General features: G+C 48.4%; 1 protein-coding gene and 1 pseudogene across 3 annotated transcripts; both read left to right on the plus strand.

Annotated features, from left to right (window-relative positions):
• The window catches only part of LOC143750411 (trace amine-associated receptor 13c-like), a 71,548-nt pseudogene that overhangs the window by 12,991 nt on the left and 34,803 nt on the right, over positions 1-23,754 (plus strand).
• On the plus strand, positions 6,066-8,121 carry LOC143750413 (uncharacterized). 3 transcript variants are annotated; one of them, XR_013207161.1, is made up of 5 exons: positions 6,066-6,125; positions 6,829-7,064; positions 7,370-7,408; positions 7,522-7,585; positions 7,855-8,121. XR_013207161.1 is itself a non-coding variant. In XM_077243468.1 (5 exons), the coding sequence occupies exons 1-5, from the start codon at positions 6,075-6,077 to the stop codon at positions 7,989-7,991; spliced, it is 315 nt and encodes a 104-aa protein (XP_077099583.1). In that variant the 5' UTR covers positions 6,072-6,074; the 3' UTR covers positions 7,992-8,121. The 3 variants fall into 3 exon arrangements, 1 of the variants encoding a protein (XP_077099583.1); XR_013207162.1 differs by having other exon boundaries at positions 7,013-7,064; XM_077243468.1 differs by having other exon boundaries at positions 6,072-6,125; positions 7,041-7,064.

The raw sequence follows: 23,754 nt of genomic DNA on the forward strand, positions 1-23,754 counted from the left end.
TTTCGTGAGCAGTCGCGTTGTATGCAAATGTCAGCGTCTGGATCTGCTGTGGCCATTCTCGCTTGGCTCTGAGAGGAAGACTCCGTATCATGTTTCCCAGTGTACGGTTAAAGCGTTCTGTGCCCCCATTGCCCATTGGGTGATATGCCGTTGTATGAGACTTTGCCACCCCCGACAGCTGCAGCAACTCAGACACCAGCTCACTCTCAAAACTAGGGCCCTGGTCAGAATGGATGCGCACAGGGAACCCGTAGACACAAAAGACACAATCCCATAACTTTCTGGCCACTTGCTTGGCAGTCTGGTTCCTGCAAGGAAAGGCAAAAGCCATTTTCGTAAAGTGGTCAGTCGCCACCAGCACATCAACAGAGTTCTTGTTCTTATCCTCTGCTGACCAAAAATCAATGCAGACCAGTTCCATGGCAGCGGAAGTTTTAATACTTTCCAAGGGGGCTCGTGCTGAGGGCTCCGGAGATTTTGCAAGTACACACCTCTCACAGCATCGCACATGCTCTCTCGTGTCTCTCTCGATACTGGGCCAGAAGAAGCGCTGTCTCGCCAGATGGAGCGTCCTCGCCTGTCCTTGATGTCCTGCCAAGTCATGAACTCCCTTCAAGGCCTCACCCCTCAAACTGGCTGGCAGTAGCAACTGGAATCTTCTCATCCTACTCACAGGGTCCTTTGTTTCTCGGTACAAGACACCATTCCGAATGACTAGCCTCTCCCAGTGTTTCAGTAATGCCAACGAACTGGGGCCCATATTGTGCCTTTCTCGTCTGGATGGGCGACGTCTGCGGACCACAAACGGGAGTACCGAAGATATCGTGGGATCGTGAAGCTGCTTATCTTCCAATTCGTGCAGAGTGAGCGAGGGCAGGGTACACTGGCCTGCAGGTTGCAGCTGTTGGACATGTTGGCCAAGACAGAGAGCCCTGTTCTCCACACCACTCCTCCAAGAGCTGTGAGAGGCTAGAGCAGCTTTGACTTCAGCTGCACTGTAGGAGCCTGCAGTGTAATGTGGTGGCTCGTGCTGTTGAACCGCTTGGAGGTGTTGGACGCCCAGTCTGAATGTCTGTTGCACCTCCGCAGCCTCTGCACCTTCAGCCTCCTGCACTAGGCTACCATATGGCTCTTGGATGTGGGTCAGCGGGTTGTTGTCCGTCCACACAGTAAAGTCATGCCCTTTCAGCCAGTGACTGAACTTCTCAGAGACGCTCCACTTCAGTGCCATAAACTCAAGACGGTGAGCGGGATATCTTTGCTGTGACTTGCTGAGGGTCTTACTGGCAAAAGCAATGGGGCGAGCCTTGTCCTCCCCTACTGGCAATTGAGACAACACAGCCCCGAGCCCGTCCAGGGATGCATCAACGGACAGGATGAATGGTCTCGAGAAATCAGGATGGGCCAATACAGCACAGTTGAGCAGATCTGTCTTGAGCTTCCGGAAAGCCTTCTCGCATTCAGGAGTCCAATCCGCTGCAGTCAATTTCCTGTACATACCCGCACCTCCACCACTCCGACCAGTCCGGCCTCTCCTCTTCTGGCCTGCCGTCAAAGCAAACAGGGGATTGGCAATGGCTGAGCAGCCAGGAATGAAAGACTGGTAGAAGAACACCATGCCAAGAAATGACTTCAGCCTCTTTACAGATGGGGTACGACCATCCTCCTCCATCAAAGCCTCCTTTTGCATCTTGCAGATGACATCAACTTTGTTGGGATCCACCGCAACCCCACTTTGGTCAATGACGTGACCAAGGAACCTCACTGACCTCATCATAAGGTGGCATTTCTTGGGGCTCAGTTTGAGGTTGTTGTCTCTGAGCTTACCGAAGACCACTTGGAGCCTGTTTAGTGCTTCCTCTTCAGTGGGCGCAAAGACAAGTAGGTCGTCTAAGTAGCAGAGCAGGCTGGTGAAGTTAAGGCTACCAAAGATGCTCAGCATCATACGCATGAATGATGCTGGGCTGTTACAAAGCCCTTGCGGCATCCTGTTGTGCTCATACAAACCAACAGGTGTCGTGAAGGCTGTATACTTCTTGTGGTCTTCACACATCGGAACATTATAGAAGCCCGAGGTCAGATCCATTGTACTTAAAACAGCATTACCTCCCAGTGCAGCTAGACAGTCGGCCTGATGAGGCAGTGGGTGCGCATCTTTTAAAGTCCGTGCATTCAGCCACCTGAAGTCTGTGCAGATTCTGAGCCCCCCATCTTTCTTCCACACCATGACGAGAGGGGATGCATATTCACTGATGGACTTGCGGATGATCCCCCTCTCCTCCATGTCTGAGAGCACGCGTCGTAGCTGTTGGTAATGTGCAGGAGGGACTCTCCTGTATGGCATGCGAAATGGGCGATCGTCTGTCAGGCGAATGCTGTGCACAAACTCTCTCGCCTCGCCACAATCAAGTGAGTGTCTGGAGAAGATGTCTTCATACTCTTGAACCAGTTCAACAAGACGTTTCTTCGCCCAAAAGCTGGCTTGGCATGAGTCAATGTCCAAATCGCTCAACCCCAGGTTGGACAGGCGTTCTTTGAGGTCAGCATCCGTGACAGCTGAAACTATAACACTCTCTGGCTCCAAGCCCTCCATCTCACACAAACCTTGCTGAACGTTGAAGTCCTCCACAGCAAGACACGGGAACACATCAGCAATGATGGCATTACGTCTCAATGTGATTGGCTTCGGTGAGAGATTCGTCATCTTCAAGGGCACCCACCTGTCAGCCCACATCGCAGTGATGACACGACCCACAAGGACATCCCGTGGACCTGACCTGGAACCACATGGCTCCACAATGACTGTGCTGCCTGGAGACATCGACACCTTGCTGGACAGCCTACCCCACACTAGGTGTTCGTGCTGCGGTTCCAGTGTGACAGCATGAGGCAGCTTCAAAGGGCCGATCTTGTCTGGGACATCCTCACTCTTCCATCTTGTGGAGCAGGACAGCATATCAAGGAACAGGTCACAGTCTGACGGTACTTCCTTGCCTCCAGCTGATATGAGTCTCCAGTAGTTTTCATCGTTCTTCATGGTACGTGCGAGGTGCTTGAGGACGTTTGAACCGATGATAGGATCATCACGCTGGCCCGGCACAAGCAGAACAGTAACAGCGCACTTCACTCCATACACAGACAGCGTCAAGTCATAAACACCTCTGGGACGTGTCTGCTTTCCCCCACAACCCACAAGCACAATTCTTTCGGCTGATTCAGGCTCTTTAATAAGGACTCCCGCCACCTTGAGTAATGCTTCAGCCTCCTCACTCATCGTACAAGCCATGGATCCTGAGTCAATCATGCCCTTCAGTTCCACCTTGTCATTAACCACAACCTGGACGTAGAATAATTCACTGAAAGCTGGCACCTCTCTAGACCCTTGAACCACGACCTGAAGACCTTCTGGTACGGCCGAACAGGCATTAACGTAAAGTAGCTCCAATCTCGTCTTCAATGAGGGTTTCGTGATGATCCCCCACACTGCCCCTCTCCAAGTGTGGGCTCTCTAGTTTCCCGCCGGCGGCCCTCGTCTGGCATCAGCCTGGCCCACCCGCTTCCGTCCATACTTGTCACAGTCCTTCTTCCAGTGACCAGGAGCAAAACACGCGAGACACAGGTTTTCTCTCCTGCAATGTGCGAGCGTGGAGTGTCTGATATCGTCACAGACTCTACAACTCCTCCTCTGAAAGGGCATTGGAGCATATGATGGCTCTTGTGCAGGGGCTTGGACGTTCTGACGCACCACCAAGTGATCTAGAAGACTGATAAGTGCATTCATGCTATTCACACCAACAGCTGCGGCAGTGGCTGGAGTGGCGTGACTGGACTGGGGAGCGTGAAAGCATGCTGGTGACTGTGCATGTTGTGGAACAGACTGTGCATGGGATGGTTGAGGCAAATGAACAGCTGGTGAATTGGGCACAAACTGTTCTGCTAAAGGTGAAAGCTGTGATGTTGGTGTCTGATCTGATGCGTTAGCAAACATAGTGGCTTGAGGCAAAACGATCCCCTGGGAAAAAGGCAGCTGTAACTGGGGCTCTGCTGGCGCTGGTTGAGACAGCTCTGGCTCTCGTGACATGGCTGACTGGGTGTGAGTGACTATGTGTCTCTGTGGAGCATGAGAACTGGTCAGCGTGCGCATCCTTAGTTCCCTCTGGTAGGCGTCAATGCGTTCCTGGACCTCGCTCGTAGTCCACTCCTCAGCTGCCTTGAAGCTGAGTCTGTTAGAGAGTATGGTGTCTGGGCAAAACTTGATGAACATCATGCATACCTCCCGTCCCGGATCTTCAACACTTCGTTTCTGTCTCTTTAGGCACTCGTCAGCGATATCAATGGCGTTATTCAACCTGATCCAGTAGTCCATCACCCCTTTGTCTCGCAGTGGCCTGGTGTTGTAAAAGTCAGCCATTGGCATGGATGAGTAGGTCAACTCACTAAAGAGTTGTTTCAGTATGTCATAGACAAAGTCGGGAGTCGCATCAGTAGAGTTATGTCGTAGAGTAACCCGCACTACATCTCTTGCCTTTCCACTTAGCTTAGCTAATATCTCCTGTAGCTGCTGGTGTACTGGAACATTACTCTTACGAAAATATGCCCCTACCATTTCCACCCACTCCCGGACAGAACACTTATCACTGCTATCACCCCTATATATAGTCGGCTCCTTGGCATCAGATTGCATTACTAGCCTAACACCGGACAAATTAAACTCCGTCGGTTGCTGTTCAGGCCGAGAACCCCCCTTTTTTACAGATGTGTCGTGTGCTGTTACATCACTATTACGTTGCAGCTGGTCTGCAATAGACTGGCCAATCTGGCTGGCTAACTCTGTAATAAGGGCTCTTACATCATCACTAGAGGCTGATGTGGTACACTGCTCACTTGGGGAAAGACTGCGGGGAAACTGGACACGACTGGAACACGCCCTGGGCGTTCTCAACCCTCCCACATCAGGCGACTGAACCTCGTCCTTGAATAACCTCCCCCTCCCAAACCCCACAGTATCATACACATCTCGATAAAAAACCCCCGTACCGACTGGTGTATTTACTGAGTCCATTGTGCAATACTTGGGTGAAACAATACAGTCCCCACGGCGATCGAAGTGGCGTCGATACTCGAAGAATCCAGAAGGTCACGGCACCAATGTAACCCGTCTTGTCTTTCTGCGTTGTGTTCTGGGTTGTTCTCAAGTAAACACGGAGGCACGGGCAGTCACAATGCAGTTTATTATCTGCGGTCATAAACAATATGGCAATGAGTGTTGCGTGACATCAGGTTAGCATCTCAGTCAAATCCAGCATTGCTCTGCCTCTATTCACATTAATCACATTTAACCTCTTTTCATACAGAAAAACTACATACATTTGTAATCAAAACAAATACAAAGAAAATATCACAGATATTCCCAATAGAAAAACACATTGTAAATTCCCCTTAGTCATACATTAATTCCATTATATAAACTACACATATATTCATTGAGTCATCTCAAACAAATATGCACAAACACAAAAAAAACATACCTGCGGTCATAAACAATATGGCAATGAGTGTTGCGTGACATCAGGTTAGCATCTAGAAAAAATAGCATCACGTCAATACAATGTTAATGGCCTGCCGAACAGCTAGCTCACCACGTGCTGCAGCAGCTACCGAACTGCATTTAACATATAAAAACACAATATCGCGGCTCGTAGTTCATTAAGACTACTGCAAGATTCACTCATCATCATATACACTCTTACACGGTGATAAGTCAACAAATAAGTGATAATATCAACTTATATATCCGTTTTATTATCGGAGAAACCTGACGTGAACTCACCTCAGTCAAATCCAGCATTGCTCTGACTGAGGTCAAACTTGCGCGGCGCAAGTCCCCGGTCTGATGACGTCACACGCACGCACTGCACTAACCCGACGCGCAGGCAGAATGAACCCAAAACGAAACTCCCAGTAATACAAAAATAAATATATTTTGGTGGAATTCATAAGTATACAAATAAACCTGCTACATGATGCTGTTCTTTGTATAACGCGCATTTTCCTGTATTTCCTATTGCCACAAGATGATTGGCAGCAAGACAAACCCAGTGATGAAGGGATGTGCTCTCCTGAATGTAAGTTAATTAACACTCAGACGCAGAACAGAGTCTGTAAAACAACCTTGTAAGCAATTAAAGCTGTGTCACACACAGACATCTAGTCTGTGCAATCAGACTAGCTGTCTTAGTCTAAAACTACATACAGTCAAGTTAGTTTGACCCGAGAGCATGGTGGCTAGCTAGCTCTCTCTCTCTCTATAGCCCCTTTCACACAGAGATTCCGGAAAATACACGGATAAAGTGACCTGGGATTCGACCCGGGTTCGTTTGACTTTGGTTCATTCACACTGCCAGTGATTTTCCGGAATCAGAGAGTGCGTTCACACACAAACCTTAAAAATCCCGTAAAGACACGTGACATCGATGTAACATGTAATGTCTCAGCAGCGTCTATAGTTTGCTTATGAGCTGCGATTTCTCTCTCGAGAAACCACCCGTGTGCATTTTTTCTCTGATTCGATCATAAACTAGCGCATTACATACCGTTTCACTGCTTTCACTTCACTTCAGCGTCATCATTACGACACGACATTGATTACGGCTTGTGTTCACACAGCGCGCATTCCGGCACTGATCCCGGCAATGTTACTAGGTCCCCAACCCGGCATCGATCCCGGCATCAATCCCGGGTCGTGTTTGCGTTCACACAGAATGCGTTCTGGCAATTTCCTGGCAATTTCCCGGGATCAACGCGCTGTGTGAAAGGGGCTTATCACAGTTGACGCCGGTTCTTTGGTGTAGGCTAGGTTGTGCAGACTGCAAAAAGGCTGCCCTTATTCATACGGTCATTCTGACGGAATCTAATATGATCTGACACTGATTACCTGAAAGAATCAGTAATCTTTGTTTTAACCTTTTTAATCTTTGTGTTTCAAGTGTCAGTGAACACAAACATGCCGCAGTGTCGTGAAACCCCTCTATCCCGTCCAGGCCTACCACACAGGACCCCTCAAAGTAAGACATATTTTAGTGTATGATGTGTTTTATGTGTCTGTACTTCTTACTCTGTGTTATGCTAGGCTAGAGGCTGAGACGGAGTAGCTGGCTGCCTGTTTCGGTTTTAATTTGGGTAGGAAGTCTCTATCTCTCTCTGTCTCTGTCTCTCTGTCTGTCTGTCTGTCTCTCTCTCTCTCTCTCTCTCTCTCTCTCTCTCTCTCTCTCTCTCTCTCTCTCTCTCTCACACACAGTTTTATTAAAAACAGGACACAATTCGTACTTTGTATTTTTGTTAACACCTATATTTTTTCTGTTTTCCACAGGTCAAAGATTTGCCAGATCAGCTCCTGCTGGATGCACAGGTATTTTGGGCAGGTTCTCTATGCTGTTGTCAGTAAACTACTGTATTATGAGCTTTGCTTGTTAATTGTTTTTTTGTATAATTTTGTATATTTTCTTCCTGTACTTTCCCCAGCTGTTGAAAGGCTCCTTTTGGAAGACAGGCCTTAAATCACGCCCTATTCATCAGGTACTCCTGAGTAAGTCCTACAATGTGTTGAAGCAACATTCTGTCGCTATTCAACCCATATGTGGTGTCTGTATTTATATCAGTTGTTCTCGATATTTATATAGGCTACTGTCCTCACACTATTCTCAACCAAATGCCTTAAGTGTTTTTTTTTTGTTTTTTTGTAAAATGCTCTGACTTTTCTGAATTGTCTGTATAGAAACAATCAAACGAAGATATAGACTTTTGTGCTACCGTCTTATTTTTCCCCTGTTGCTTTATTTGTTTTGTTTTGTTTAGTTGTTGTGTTAAGAAATTGTGCCCAACAAAATTCCACTGAGGCTGACGTAGAGATGAGCGTGAGGAACTGGCTGCGGGTGAGCAGGGACAGGAATGAGGCGGGGCGAGCAAGCATCTTAAGTGAAATAATTGATTAGACTAATTTTTCATTTAAACTAACTAACTATTTTGGAGGGAATTTCTTATTTTTGTTGTACAGGTGAAACTCGAAAAATTAGAATATCGTGCAAAAGTTATAATTTTGATGATTATGGCTTACAGCTTATAAAGAACGTCTCGGGTTACAACTGTAACCCTCGTTCCCCGAGAATCGACACATTGGGGAACGCCTTCAGCGTGACGCGTCTGAAGCCTGTGTGGAACTAGGCCAATCTTGATTGGTGTTGCGTCATGACGTGAGCCGTGACGTTGCATGTGACGGTGAGCGGAAGCTTTAAAAGGATGCCAGGAACATAGCAGCGTCAGCTTTTGATAGTTCGAAGCAAGTCATTCTCAGGAGCGCGAGAAGTGTGGACGAGGGACGCAGAGCCTCGTTCCCCTCTCAGGGAATGAGGGTTACAGTCGTAACCTGAGACGTTCCCTTTCGAGGGAACTCGTGCTGCGTCGAGAGTCGACACATTGGGGAACGAAATGCCCACTGCGCCACACTGAGAGAATACGCCCTGATGTGAAGCAAACTGGCACACTCAAGACGAGAGAACACGTGAACCCAGTGTAGAGGCCAGATCCAAACTGTAGTGTTTTATAAAAGTGTGAGGGGAAGCCAAGCCTGCAGCATCACAGACTTCTTGGAGGGAAACTCCTGCTAGCAGAGCCTGAGAGGAAGCCACTCCCCTAGTGGAGTGGGCTTTTAACGCCAGAGGTGAAGGCAAATCACGCACCTCGTAAGCTGAAGAAATTGTTTCCACTATCCATCTGCTAATAGTTTGTTTTAAAGCAGGTGACCCCTTCCTTGGGGACCCAAAGCACACAAGTAGCTGATCTGATTTCCTCCAGCCCGAAGTTCTTTGCACATAGATCTCCAGGGCTCGGATCGGGCATAGTAGATGTAACTTCGATTTCTCATCCGACACATGCGTTGGAGGATGGAAGGCCTGGAGAATTATAGACCGTGCCACATTTGACGGCACCTTAGGCACATAGCCAGGTCTAGGGTGGAGAATGGCCTTTACTTTGCCGGGAGCAAACTCGAGGCAAGCAGGAGCGAAAGATAGAGCCTGCAGGTCCCCGACTCTTTTTAGGGACGTGATGGCGAGCAGGAACGCTACTTTAAAAGACATACATTTCTTAGTCACCTCATCCAAAGGTTCGAAGGGTGCCAGGGACAACCCCTCAAGAACCACTTCCAGATCCCACGTGGGGACCCTGGACTGGATGACAGGCCTCATCCTCCTAACTCCACGAAGGAAACGTACTATAAGTGGGTGTCTCCCCAAGGTTCCCACCCCTAGAGGCATGTGGAAGGCAGCTATGGCCGCCACATAGACCTTAAGCGTGGACGGGGAGAGCCCGTCAGAGAAACGACTCTGGAGGAACTCCAGCACTGAAGCCACTGGGCAGTTAACTGGGTCCACTTGACGTTCTCTGCACCATAAAGTGAATACATTCCATTTTAATGCATACAGTTTCCTCGTGGAGGGGGCTCTAGAGTTTAAAATAGTCTCGACAACCTCAATTGAGAGACCGGCATTTAAGAGTTGGTCCCCCTCAGGGGCCAGACCCACAGCTTCCATAGTCCTGAAATATTGTGCCCTCGGCCTGAGACAGAAGGTCCCTCCTGACCGGAATTTGCCACGGAGGGCCTGCTAGAAGAACCATAATGTCGGAAAACCACACTTACATTTACATTTACATTTATGCATTTGGCAGACGCTTTTATCCAAAGCGACTTACATTGCATTTCAAGGTACACATTTACATTCTTACAAGTTCTTGGGCCGGCCAGTACGGGGCTACTAGGAGTAGGCTGATCCCGTACCTCCGGACTCTCCCTAGAACCCCTGGGAGCCTCGGCCACGTCTGCACCATGGCATCCAGTCCCAGAGGAGCTGGATGCGTGAGGGAGTACCAGAGAGGACAGTGGGTGTTCTCATGAGAGGCAAACAGGTCCACTTCCGCCTGACCGAACTCCCTCCATATCATCTCCACCACCTCGGGGTGGAGTTTCCATTCCCCGGGCCTAAGCCCCTGTCTTGACAGGATGTCTGCCCCCACATTGCTGTCCCCAGGGATATACATGGCTCTGAGTGACAGAAGTTTTCCCTGGGACCACAGGAGAACCTGACGCGCCAGTCTGCACAGAAGGCGCAATCTCAGGCCCCCCTGTTGATTTATATATGAAACCACCGACGTATTGTCTGTTTGCACTAGAACATGATGGCCTCTGAGGTCCGGAAGGAAATGTCTGAGGGCCAGAAACACTGCCATCATCTCCAGGCAAAAACCGCACCCCAGCCTGTGAGGGATGCATCCGTGGTTAGAATCTTTCTCTGACACCGTGCTCCCAAAACAGTGCCTAGGGACAGGAAACCTGGTTTCTTCCACATGACCAAATAACGAAGGCATTAGCGCGTGACTTTTAATCGTGTGCGAAAAGGGTTGCCCCTCGGGGAAAACCCTCTGGTTCTGAGCCACCACTGCAGGGCTCTCATGTACAGCAGGCCAAGAGGAATCACGTTGGACGCCGCTGCCATAAGGCCCAGCACCCTCTGGAAGTGTTTGACAGTGATGGCCTGGCCTAGTTTGAGACTCGTTACTGTGATCAAGATGGTGTCTACACGAGCAGGAGACATCTGTGCCCGCATCGTGACAGAATCCCACACTACCCCCTGGAAAGTGGTTCTCTGAAGAGGGATTAAAGAACTCTTCTTGACATTGAGTCTTAAACCTAAGCACCTTAGATGGTTTAGAACAACATCTCGATGTTGAACCGCCATCTCCCTTGACTGTGCCAAAATGATCAGTCGTCGATATAATTGAGGATACGAATGCCTTGAAGCCTTAGAGGAGCAAGGGCAGCATCCATGCATTTCGTGAAGGTGCGAGGCGACAGTGCTAGGCCAAATGGAAGAACTCTGTATTGATACGTTTTTCCCCCGAAAGCGAATCTTAGGAACTTCCTGTGTTGGGGAAGGATGGAAATATGGAAGTAAGCATCCTTCAGATCTATTGTGACAAACAAGTCCTCGGACCTGACCTGACTCACGATAAGAGATATCGTCAGCATTTTGAACCTGTATCTCCTCAGAGAACGGTTCAATACCCTTAGATCTATTATAGGTCGTAACCCTCCATCCTTTTTGGGAACTATGAAGTACCGACTGTAGAACCCGGCTTCCCTTTCTTGGGGAGGAACCTGTTCTATGGCCTCCTTTGCCAAGAGGGACTGAACTTCTTGCTCCATAACCTGACCCTGCTGTGGACTGACAGAACCACCCCACTGAATCTTGGTGGACGATATTCAAACTGAATTCTGAACCCCTTTTCCACTGTGTGCAGGACCCACTGAGATGTATTTCGAAGACCCCTCCAGGCGTCTAGATAATCTACTAGGGGTATCAGTCTCTTGAGACTGACCTCGGGTGTTTTGTTTGAGATATCGGTGACCTGAAGCACTCGATTGGCAGGAACTAACCGACATAATTTTTCTACAGGCCTCGTGAGAGGGAACGCAGTCGACAGAGCCGCAACGTTTTCGGGCGGACACTGCGATTTGCGTTCGTTGAAAACTGATGTGTACCAAGGCGCACGTAGCGGCGGGAAGCACACATCGATTTCCTGAGGGCTCCGTGAAGGAGCGAGATGTTGTTGCTCGATCACAGGGGGACCACCCTCAGAGGCCTGCGCAACGCCTCTTCGTTGAAGCCTTCCTAGCCTGGATGACAGTCCTCAGATCTGCCCTTGGTCTGGAAGACTTGGACTGAGAGTGTTGCCCCTGGCTCCAGGCCTTTTTCGGGGGAGCACGAGAAGCAACACTCTCTTTCTGCTGCTGCTGGTGTGAGGAGCTGGCCGTCGCCTCATGGGACTGCCCCCTGGCAGCAGACCCGTGAGACTTGGAACGACGGCGGGGGATGAAATGTTTGAGTGCGGCTGACTGTCGTTTCGTCTCCTGAAACCTCTCGATGACAGTGTCGACTGCGTAGCCGAAGAGGCCAGAAGATGAAATCGGGGTATCGAGGAGGAAAGCCCTGTCCTTCTCCCCGATGCCCGACAGATTCAGCCACAGGTGTCTCTCCGTGGCTACCAGTGCTGCCATAGAGCGGCCAATGGCGCGGGCCGTCTCTTTGGTAGCACGGAGAGACAGGTCGACCGCTCAATGCATTTCTCGAATGTCGTCGAACGCGACCTCCCCGCTGACGTCCACCTCTTTGAGGAGGTCAGCCTGGTACGCCTGCAGTAGCCCCATCGTGTGCAGGCATGCACCAGCCCGACCTGCCGCCATACCTTCCCAACAAGCGCTGAAGTGGAACGGCAGGGCTTGGAGGGAAGCGCCGCAGCCCTCAGGGACGATGCAGCATCGGGCGAGAGATGAGATGCGAAATTCTCTTCAACCCGAGGCATCGTCCCATAGCCCTTCTCCCTCGACCCCATTATATTAGAATATAAATGGACATTGGGGCTAGAGAGACGAGAAGAGAAGGGCTTGTTCCACGATCTCGACACCTCGGTGTGGAGATCGGTAAACAATGGAAGACTCCGGTGTGGAGGTTGTGGCCAGGTTTGCAGGAAGCGCTCATCAAGCATACTTTTTTTTGACGCTTCCTGCTTTTCTAGGGGCCATTCGATTTTTTATTTACCCACAGCCCGGGTCACAACCTCAAGCAACTCCTCAAAGGCAGGGCAATGTGTTGATGGAGTTTCACATTCACCTGCCTCGATGTTCAAACTATCTAATCCCTCAGAGCCAGATAGTTTGAACATCGGGTCCTCTTCGCGGGCGGAAGAAGCCGCTGGGCGGGCTTCCACCTCGCGAGCGGGACCGCGGGAACTGGCCGATGAATGCTTGGAAAGTGTCTCAGCATTATCAGCCAGATCCCTTTGCGATCCCCATGAATGCAAGCTCCGCGCCGCCTCGACAGACGTGGGACCTGATCCATGGAGCGCGCGTGCCTGCCCTGATTCATCGAACAGGCCGAGGCGGGAGCGGAGCGTTCTCATGGGCATTTGATCACAGTTCGCACAGACAGCGCCCTCGAACGCTGCCCGTGCATGCTGCGCTCCGAGACAAACAACACAAAGCACGTGTGTGTCACCCTCGCTTAGATAGCGCGGGCAAGGGGACGCACATTGCCTGAATTGTTTCTCCTTCACACTTTTTACCTTTACCGAACAAACAACACCAAATAAGACACACAGTTTCACATATAACGCTTGCTGAAGAACAGAAAGCTGACGCTGCTATGTTCTGGCGTCCTTTTATAGCTTCCGCTCGCCGTCACATGCGACGTCTCGGCTGACGTCATGACGCAACACCAATCAAGATAGGCCTAGTTCCACACAGGCTTCAGACGCGTCACGCTGAAGGCGTTCCACAATGTGTCGATTCTCGACGCAGCGCGAGTTCCCTCGAAAGGGAACACAGAATTCAAAATCTCAGAAAATTAGAATATTACATGAAATCAATTAAAAAAAGGATTTTAAATACAGAAATGTCGGCCCTCTGAAAAGTATAATCATGCATATGTATATAATTTATATATACTAAATATATTAGTTTCACCTTTTAATTTGAATTACTGAAATACATGAACTGTTGTACGATATTCAAATTTTTGGAGTTTCACCTGTAGTTTTCTATGTGTGATTTGTGGAGTGTTAAAATAAATGATGCTGCTTTTGCAAAAACAAAGTAAAAAATGAACTGTCAAGGACATCTTCCGGTGCCCTCCTGTTTTGTAATTTCTCCCGGAAAACTCCTGTAGCCTAATTTGCATGACCATCAAACTTTTAAAATCACTGATTCATTCTTTTTTTTCTGTTAGACTGATATTTCCCAGGTTGTCAGAATGTGTATGATCAATTTAAACTTTTTTTGTCATAAAACCTGGCAACTCAAAAATAAGGACGCATTGCAAGTGGTCTAGTTGCCTAATTCTCAACATGTCAAATTGTTAGGGAAGAAATGTTATGATTAGCACATCACATAAACTGTTATTGAGTGTTGTTGAACTTGTGTCCTTGGAACACGATCTGACAGCAGTTATCCTAAACAATAAGACATAACGGTGGGATCCTACTAGAGCGGCGAAAGCATTCAGACGCCTCGCTCCCTTTGACTTAACCCTCTGGGGACGGATTGGGCGGTACCGCCCAAAATGACATACTTTTACAAATGTGTAATAATCTTAAAAACTATTAATGATAGAGAGGTGTGGTCTTTTTAACCGTCTTCCTCAGATTCCGCTGAAAACAGTGATAACTTATCCGACTTGTAAATATACACACTTCCTTGTTGCGCAATACCACTATGTAAAAGGCCAATGAAATCGATGTTGTCTGGCAGATTCCGCGAGCAACAACCAATGGAAAATTGCCGATGGAGGAATATTTTTCTTACCCAATCAGAGGAAGGTTACCATGACGTATTCTAGCAAATCAGAGGACTCTGTAGCCTTGCAAGGGGTGGTATTTTATAGCAAGGAATATGACGCAAACAGCGTCGAATGGAGAGAAGGAGAGAGAGCGAACGGAGGCTTATGGAGCGGATTATCAGAGATTCCCTTTCAAGGGAACTCGAGCTGCTTTGAGACACGGTGGGAACGCTCTGCGTGATTGCGTCGTGAAGCACGTGTATAATCAGTCCAATGGAAGAGCGAGACGTCATAGGCGGTGACGTCATAGACCAGGAAGCTATAAAGCACACCAGAAAACAGACCGCGACAGCTTCTGTTGCCTTCAGCAAGCGATCTGTGTATTCTGTCCTTGTCATATTTATTGTTGTCTGTCAACGCTCCGCTCCCGCCGGACGTTCTTCGAGGAGGACGGTTCGGTTCGCGCTCCCCGCGCGGGTCCCGCTGTTGCCGATGCACGGCGGCGACTCGCATTTTGGGGCTCGCAAACGGATCTGACAGCGGGGGTTGGGACGGGCCCCGCCCTATCTCAGCTTTCACCTGCCAGATCCAGTGCTGGCGATTTCCAGTTCCGAGGAATTGGTATCGTTAGTGTTTTGTTTAGAAAAAGAGAACAAAACAAATAAAGATATTAAGAAAAGGCAGATGTTTGAGTTTTCAATAAATGAATAAATAAGTCAGCTCATAACTCTGTTAAATAAAGAGGAGCTTTAAAAGGAGGTTTATCTAGTGCTGTTGCTAGTTAAATATTTTCTGGCCAGCTGAACATTATGAGAGTGAAAATAAAAAGAGTTTATTAGATGAAATAAATCTAAAAACAGAAAAACTCTGTATCTCAGCCTCCTCGTCGGGGACTGCCGTTTTTTCCCCATCTCCACACCACACTGAGGTGTCGAGATCGTGGAATAAGTCGGTTTCTATTTTATGTGTTTAATGCCCAACGTCTAACTATAGTAATGCTATGGGTATTAAGTATCATGGTATGACAGTGCCTCGGGTTAAAGAGACGCTTGCTAGCTTTCTCTCTCCCGAGTCGGCGTCATCATTTTTAACCCCGACGTTACCCACCAGCCATCTAAATAAAAAATTTTTATTAGGCAACGCTGGTGGGTAAATTATAAAGACATGGAAGAATGTGAGGTTGTCAGCACTGACGCTATTCGAGAATTGCGTCGTGCAAAACCAGATAAACTATACTGGGGAGGGACGGTTTCGAGAAATCGTTTCTCCTCTGCGTCCTCTGGGTGGCGACTCTCTGAGGAGGGTCGCAGCACGGCCAGTTCGGTGGCCACGGAGTGATATATTTATATATATATATATATATATATATATACGTTTTTCTGATTTAAAAATAAAGAAAAATAAGATAAAATTATGTCTGTTCTTCTGGACGCTCCGCTTTCAAAAAAAACAAAAACAAACTAAGAATAAACCGTTCAGCGGCGTTCCAGAGGTTTCTTCCTCACCAATCTAATGTTCCTGAGACTGCTGGGCGGAGCAGTCTCAGTCTACTAAGCTCCTCGCAGCACAGAGTGCAAGAACGAGCATCGCCATTTGGGCTCCTCCACAATCGAAGGGGACTTGGGTGGCGGTAGCAGTCTAGCCAGTTAGAGATATGCAAGATCTGAGGACTATTTTATCTCTAAAAAAGCTTGGACAATAGGAAGCCCTGACGCCGAGGCTATCAGGCTTCTAAAGGGTGGTCCCCTCCGGGGTAGGGATGGTTTTGAGAAAATCGTTTCTCCTCGGCGCCCTCTGGGGGGCGACTCTCTGAGGAGGGTCGCAGCGCTGCCAGTTTTTGGGTTTTCAGGTTTTCCTGACGGTTCGCCGTTCAGGACACCAAGGTGTCAGTGTCCCCAAACGATCCTCCGAGGGGGGTCGTAGAGCAGTCAGTTCGGTTTCCCTGCCGGTTCGCCGTTTCAGGGTGCCGAGGTGCCTGCTTTTTCCAATGATCCTCCGAGGAGGGTCGTTGGAACTAAATTATTTAAAGGGAGGCAAGATCTGAGGACTGTCGTCATCTCTAATAAAGCTTCTGAGGGCTCCTCCGGGGCAGGGACGGTTTTGAGAAATCCTTTCTCCTCGGCGCCCTCTGGGGTGCGACTCTCTGAGGAGGGTCGCAGCGCTGCCAGTTCGGTTGTTCCCTGCCGGTTCGCCGTTCAGGGCACCGAGGTGTCAGCGTCCCCATACGATCCTCCGAGGAGGGTCGTAGAACGGTCAGTTCGGTTGTTCCCTGCCGGTTCGCCGCTTCAGGGCACCGTAGTGACTGTTCAACCAAATCCAGAGGCCAGTCTTGAGAGACTGGTTCCCCTAGTAGAATTTCTGGCAGCGTGGAAACTACTGCCACATATTTCTCGGTGGGTCCTGCAAACTATAGAAAAGGGTTCAGAAATCGGTTCTTGTCCGCCCAGATTTCTAGGGGTCCTCCCCACTGTGGTGGACCCCGAGCAGGCTTTGGTTATGGAGCAGGAAGTACTGACACTTCTGCAAAAGGAGCTGTAGGAGGGGTTCCTCCTCCCGGCAGACAGTCAGGGTTTTAATGCCATTACTTCATTGTTCCGAAAGAGGATGAGGGGTTGCGTCCTACTCTAGACCTGCGTCAATTAAACAGCAGGTTTCAGAATCTTAAGTTCAAAGTATGCTTACGCTAAATATGATTGTGTCACAGATTCAGTCCGAGGACTGGCTTGTCACAATAGACTTAAAGGACGCTTACTTATATATCCATCCTCATCACAGGAGGTTCCTGAGGTTTGCTTTCAGGGGCGAAGCATACCAGTATCGGGTTCTTCCATTCGGCCTAGGTTATCACCCCACACCTTTTACAATATGCGTGGATGCAGCTCTGGCTCCTCTGAGATTCCAGGGCATTCACGTATTAAATTATATCGACGATTGGTTGATTATAGCTCAGTCCGAGCTTTTGGCAGTTCAACATCGAGATGTCGTTCTGTCCCACATAAGGAGGTTGGGGTTGCGGCTCAACACCAAAAAGAGTGTACTCCTCCCAGCTCAGAGGACCACTTTCTAGGTGTATTATGGGAATCGACAACAATGCAAGCACGTCTGTCTCCTGCACGTATTTCTGCGATTCTCACAGCCGTAAAGAATGTAAGACTAGGTCAGTCACTCACTGCAAACAGTCTCTGAGACTGTTGGGGCTCATGGTAGTTGCGTCTAACGTAGTTACTTTTGGCCTTCTGTACATGAGACCCCTGCAGTGGTGGCTCGGGACCAAGGGGTTTTCTCCGAGGGGAAATCCGTTTTCGCATGATCAAGGTCACGCGGCTATGCCTTCGTGCCTCGGTCATGTGGAAGAAAATTTGGTTCCTCGCCCAGGGCCCAGTGCTGGGGGCTTCTTGTCGACGCGTCACGCTATCGACGGATGCTTCCCTCACAGGATGGGGGGCGGTCATGAGTGGCCGCTCGGTGAAAGGTCTTTGGCTGGGGCTCATGGCAGTTGCGTCCAACGTAGTTACTTTTGGCCTTCTGTACATGAGACCCCTGCAGTGGTGGCTCGGGACCAAGGGGTTTTCTCCGAGGGGAAATCCGTTTTCGCATGATCAAGGTCACGCGGCTATGCCTTCGTGCCTCGGTCATGTGGAAGAACCTTGGTTCCTCGCCCAGGCCCAGTGTTGGGGGCTTCTTGTCGACGCATAATGCTATCGACGGATGTTTCCCTTACAAGTCGGGGAGAATCATGAGTGGTTGGTCGGTAGGGATGGGAATCGAGAACCGGTTCTTCTTCAGAACCGGTGCCCGGTGAACCGATTCCTTGGAACCGTTAGCATGCTTGCTTAACGATTCCTCTTATCGGTTCCGCTCGTTGCAAATGTGTCATGACGTCACACACGCGCTACGTTGTTTTGGTTATATTTCACATTCCAATTACTTTAAAAGCCTACATCTGGGCACATTTCGGCTTTTATGACCAACCTGGTAAGCGCGACCTGGAGAAGAGACAGTGCGTGTGCGCTCATGTCATCCACCCGCCCTAATGTTATCTGATTTAGGTATCCGCACCCGATGGTCAAATTACAAGTATTCTGTGTTACGCGTGATTATAAATGGATGATCGTCTTCAACAACGGACTCGTTGACGGATGCGCGCGTCTCTGGGTAACATTATACACTGATGAATGAGCGCTGCTTTTAAATGAACATTTCTTTAAAACAAAATTGATTTGACAGAATTTCATTTTCTTAATGGCATAAACAGACTTTAGTCCCATGAAACTTTAACTGGAATGTCACGGTTTCTGTCACTGCGACTTCCCGAACAGGCGAACACAAACACACACACACACACACACACACACGCGTGCGCACGCACACATCACTTTTGAAGTAAAATTGAAAATTGGATGCAGTGCATCGAGATATCGAATTGAACTGAATCGATGACATGATAATCGTAATCGAACCGAACCATGAGACCAGTGTAGGTTCAAACCACTAATACTCTGTGCTGTGTCTTCTGGTCAGATGTTAAAGCGAGTTAATACAAACAAACACATTTGTACTTATTCCCTCACCCAATGAGAATCGATAAGAGAATCGATAAGGAATCGAATCGATAAGCAATATCGATAATGGAATCGGAATCGTTAAATTCTTATCAATTCCCATCCCTATTGGTCGGCGAAGGGTCCGGACAACACACTGATGGTCTCGTATATCAGAGCAGATATCCTGTTGAGGCAGGGGCTGTGGCCCGGGGAATGGAGACTTCACCCCGAGGTGGTGGAGCTTCTTAGGGAGAACTTCAGTCAAACTACAAGTCGACCTTTCGCATCACTTGTACAATGCATTGCCCTTGTGGTTCTCCCTCATGCATCCAGCTCCGCTTGGACTGGATGTAATGTAATAGGTGTGGTTGCCGCTACACCTATACGCTTTTCCCGATATCTTTGCTCCTGGGAGCTCTGGAGTTGTGGATACTGTGGGCTCGGCCTCTGAGGGGGCCCAGCTCATAGATTCAGGTTTCTCGACCAAGGTCGTGGAGACCATACTCCAGTCTAGAGCTCCCTCCACGAGAAGACTAATATGCTGTTCTCTGCCTGGTGCAGAGAACGCCTTCTGAATCTCGTTTCTGCCCTGTTGGTACAGTACTTGATTTCTGTAATGAATGTTTCTTTGCTGGGCTATCTCTGAGGAGAGATCCTTAATTTCGTCTTCTCCGTGGTACATGAGGCTGAGGCCTGCACGTACTTGGATTTGCACCTGGTTGGTGGTAGTATTTCTTCACCCCAGATCGGGTTGTATTTCTAGGTCCCTACTAAATGTGCGAGTCATTTGTGCTCCAGGCCTTCTGTCCTCCACCTTTAATACCCCAGATCAGGAAAATCTTAAAACTGTTATGCCCTGTCCGGGCTTTGGATGCTTAGGTCCACAGAGCTGCTCAGTGGCGTTTATCAGAACAATTATTTGTCTGCTTCGGGTAACCTAAGATAGGTTGCCCTGCATCTAAACAGATAATGAGCAAGTGGGTAGTTGAGGTTATCTCACTTGCTTATGAAGCGGCCGGACAGCGTTCACCTGTGGCTGTTCAGGCCCATTCTACAAGGAGTATGGCTGCCTCTAGGCTTTAATTTCGGGTGTTTCCCTTCAGGATATTTGTAATGCGGCAGGCTGGTCCTCACCTCATACATTTGTCAGATTTTATGACCTACACCTCTCCACTCCCGGGGCTAGGTTGCTTGCTTCTAGTGTGCGCAAGGACTTCACACAGAACGGGCATTTGTCTTATGGCGTAGTGGGTATGGGGTTCCCACCGCGTCTCAACGCAGCTCGAGTTCCCTTGAAAGGGAATGTCTCAGGTTACGTATGTAACCCTGGTTCCCTGAGAGGGAATGAGACGCTGCGTTCTCCTGCCATACTTCCTGCATGCCCTGATCGACTTGCTTCAGGCTTTTTCAGAACCTGTCGCGGTCTGTTTTCTGGTGTGCTTTATAGCTTCCTGGTCTATGACGTCACCGCCTATGACGTCTCGCTCTTCCATTGGACTGATTATACACGTGCTTCACGACGCAATCACGCAGAGCGTTCCCACCGCGTCTCAACGCAGCTCGAGTTCCCTCTCAGGGAACCAGGGTTACATACGTAACCTGAGACGTTAATATGAGAGACAGAACAATTATATATATATATATATATATATATATATATATATATATATATATGTATACACACATACAATTATAGCATTATTTATTGTTGTAGCACTTTTATGATTGCAAGCAGTAAACGATTTACGGTGGAACAAGCTCTGGAACAATTACTGGAGAGTGACGAGGAGAAAGCATTGCTTAGAAAATTCTAAGCATTCCTAAGAAAAACGCCTGGGACTATTTGTAAATAAAGTTAAATTTTTCATTGTTCTTTACACATTTTATTTAACAATTACACATGTCTGTCAAGAAAAGGCTTTGACAAATATATTTTTTGTTCAAAAACTGTTCACTATTGTTGTTTGATGTGTGATATTCAGAAATAAATGACAAAAATCGAATTTCCGTTTTTGAAATTCTCTAGTTTATTGTACATTTTTCACTCATACTTCCTTTATAAACACATTACATGCATGCTTATGTTAGCTTAGGGTCTTCTGAATCTATAGATACACATAGTGTTCCATCTCCATTACATATGGTTTATAAGCCCAAATGTAAAAATAAAGAAAACGGACCAAAAGGTCCCCAGAGGGTTAACAATGGAACAGCTGATTTTCAAGAATGCTGTGGCGTTTCCAGCCGAAAATCAGATGTTCCAGTAGTCAATGGGAGAGCGAGGCGACCGAATGCTTTCCTCGCTCTAGTGGGATTGCGCCGCATAGGTCATAATAATTATATCGGGTTTACGTTGGCTCACAGTCGGCTATCATTTCGGGTTTTACGTTAGCTCACGGTCGGCGATCATTCTAATGCCACCATCTTTACGACATCTTGCCGATTATCTACCCATCTCCATAAGAGATCGGCACTTTATGTCGGGCAGGCACACGCGCCCCAACATCGGCAAGAGCTAAATTGTTGTCTGGGATTGCTCTTGTTCAGTCGCCAACCAACATGCTTCAGGACACGCATATTGTTTACGATTATGTAGTTATACGATGAATATGTCTCACCGTCTCTTCTGCTGCATGTCGAGTTCCTGCTTCAGTGCCGCATCTCCCTGTGGGCTCAGTGGTCTTCTGAGAATTTGATCAGCCATGGCTTCTCAAGAGAAGTCCTGCTCCGTCAAGGCCAAAACACCGGGTAACCCATCACTTTCTGCAAAACGAGAGGCGATCTTCTAACACTGGTTTTCACTGGTTGAGGTACTTATTGGCCCTTTTAGCTGAGCCATTCATAGCACAAACAAAACAAACCCTGACAATTGATAAAATAACACGTTTACACCTGATAATCTTATTAGATGACTAGATAATTGCATTTGAAAGATTTTTACTTTTAGTAAAAAAATTGCAATAGTTTGTAAAAGGTGTTTTAATGCATGTTTGCCCTGGGTTTTTGTTGCAATTACACTGTTCTGACCACTACTGGTCACAGTGGAGACAGGTGTCGGATTGTTTCGAAGCCTCGGCACAATATGGCACATTTGATTCAACGGTTTCAGTGTTCCACGAAGCCTTGATCTGCCCACCACTATGCTCACATGGGCAATTGCAAAATACTTACAACTGCGCAACTGAATAGAAATAAAATAAGCTTAAGAGTAACCGAATATTAAACTGGCTTTAAACTCATGCCATGTTCAGCGGGTGTGCTCCTCATAACGTCTGCTTTCACCACTGTTCGGTAACATTCAAAAAATAAATCAACGCCACCCAGAAAGCTGTTGCTATGGTAGCACGGGCCAAGTACCATGCGCTTATCAAAACGCAGCAATCTGAATTTCAATAAAAAATAAAATTTCCCCCATAATTTTAAATTTTTCATGTTTTGTTACCTTCCGTTAGCAACGCCAGCCACGTAAGTAACACCCTTTTCATACAAGGCTTCATTCAATTTTGCATGAACAACAAGGCCGATTCCCATACGCACAGGCAGTGATACGGACGCAGTAAGGTATTGCAGTAATACGAGTGATTAAAATCATCATTTAAACAACCAAAGCAGTCCGAAAACAATTCATACAAGTCACACAGGGCGCAGCTATCTTGGATTCCGTATCTTGCTCTGTGTCCTCATGGTGTCCGCCTTACGAGCTGGGTAATCTGAAAGAAGGGGGACGCGCTGGTGCGTGAACGCACCATAACAGTCATATGATTAGTTTGATAATAACGTCCTGGTTGCGTATGCAACCCACCGTTCCCTGAAGGAGGGAACGGAGGACGTAGTCGACGGTCGACTGAAATGGGATCAAGCCAGGGAGCCTATTGTCTTCCAGTATTATTGAACGAGCCAATACACATTGGCGTGCGAGATCTGCATCTCACACTCCGCCCCGCAGAGCGGGTATAAATACGGAAGTAGATGCACGCACCATTTGCTTTTCGCTGAGGAGCCGAGCGTAACTCGGAGTCAGCGGTGGTCCAGCGGTAGTGGCAAGGGGACTACGTCCTCCGTTCCCTCCTTCAGGGAACGGTGGGTTGCATACGCAACCAGGATGTTCCCTTTCAGTCCATAACGTCAGACGTAGTCGACGGTCGACTGAAATGGGATCACCCTTTGAACACACCACTAACGCTGCCACCTTCCAGTGCCTAGACAAAAGCCTTCTGATCCTCCCGACGTTTTAGCGGAAAAGGACAGGGCTTAGGCCAGGAAGTCGCTGCTGTTCCACAAGACCCACTCAGTTAGACTTGGTAACACTGGGAAAGCGTGCCCAACATCGGAAGGAAGGGACGCTGCGGAAGCCCAACCAACCCCGAAAAAAGGGGGGGGGGGGGGGGGGGGGGAATACAAATATGAACTGGGCGGAGGACCGGGCAGTATAACATATGGAATATCACTGGGGTGGCTCCAGCCTAGAGAGGGGGGAGACAACACCGATTTACAATGACGGCAGGACTCTGCCAAGGGAAAGACACGGGCTCACCTTGGGGAGCCGTATCGTGGAAGATTACACACATGGGGTCGCCGTAGGGACCGCAACGTATGGACCCAGTCTAACACGGGTTCCACACTGCATACGAGTGGTAGGCGTAACACCGGACGTTCCGCCACGTCCGACGTTGGAGGGGTGCGGGGGAGCTCAACAGGTTCCGGATATGGGAATTCAACTGGAGCAAAATGGCGCACGTATCCGGTCCGTAGGAGGGGAATGGCGCAGCAAGCCGACACTGAACCGGGGCTCACGGTGTTACTGGCTTCTATGAGAAGAGAGCACA

This window comes from Siphateles boraxobius, unplaced genomic scaffold (assembly GCF_051911475.1).
Source record: "Siphateles boraxobius isolate OS27281-9 unplaced genomic scaffold, OSU_SipBor_1 25, whole genome shotgun sequence".
In the NCBI taxonomy this organism is placed as follows: domain Eukaryota; kingdom Metazoa; phylum Chordata; class Actinopteri; order Cypriniformes; family Leuciscidae; genus Siphateles; species Siphateles boraxobius.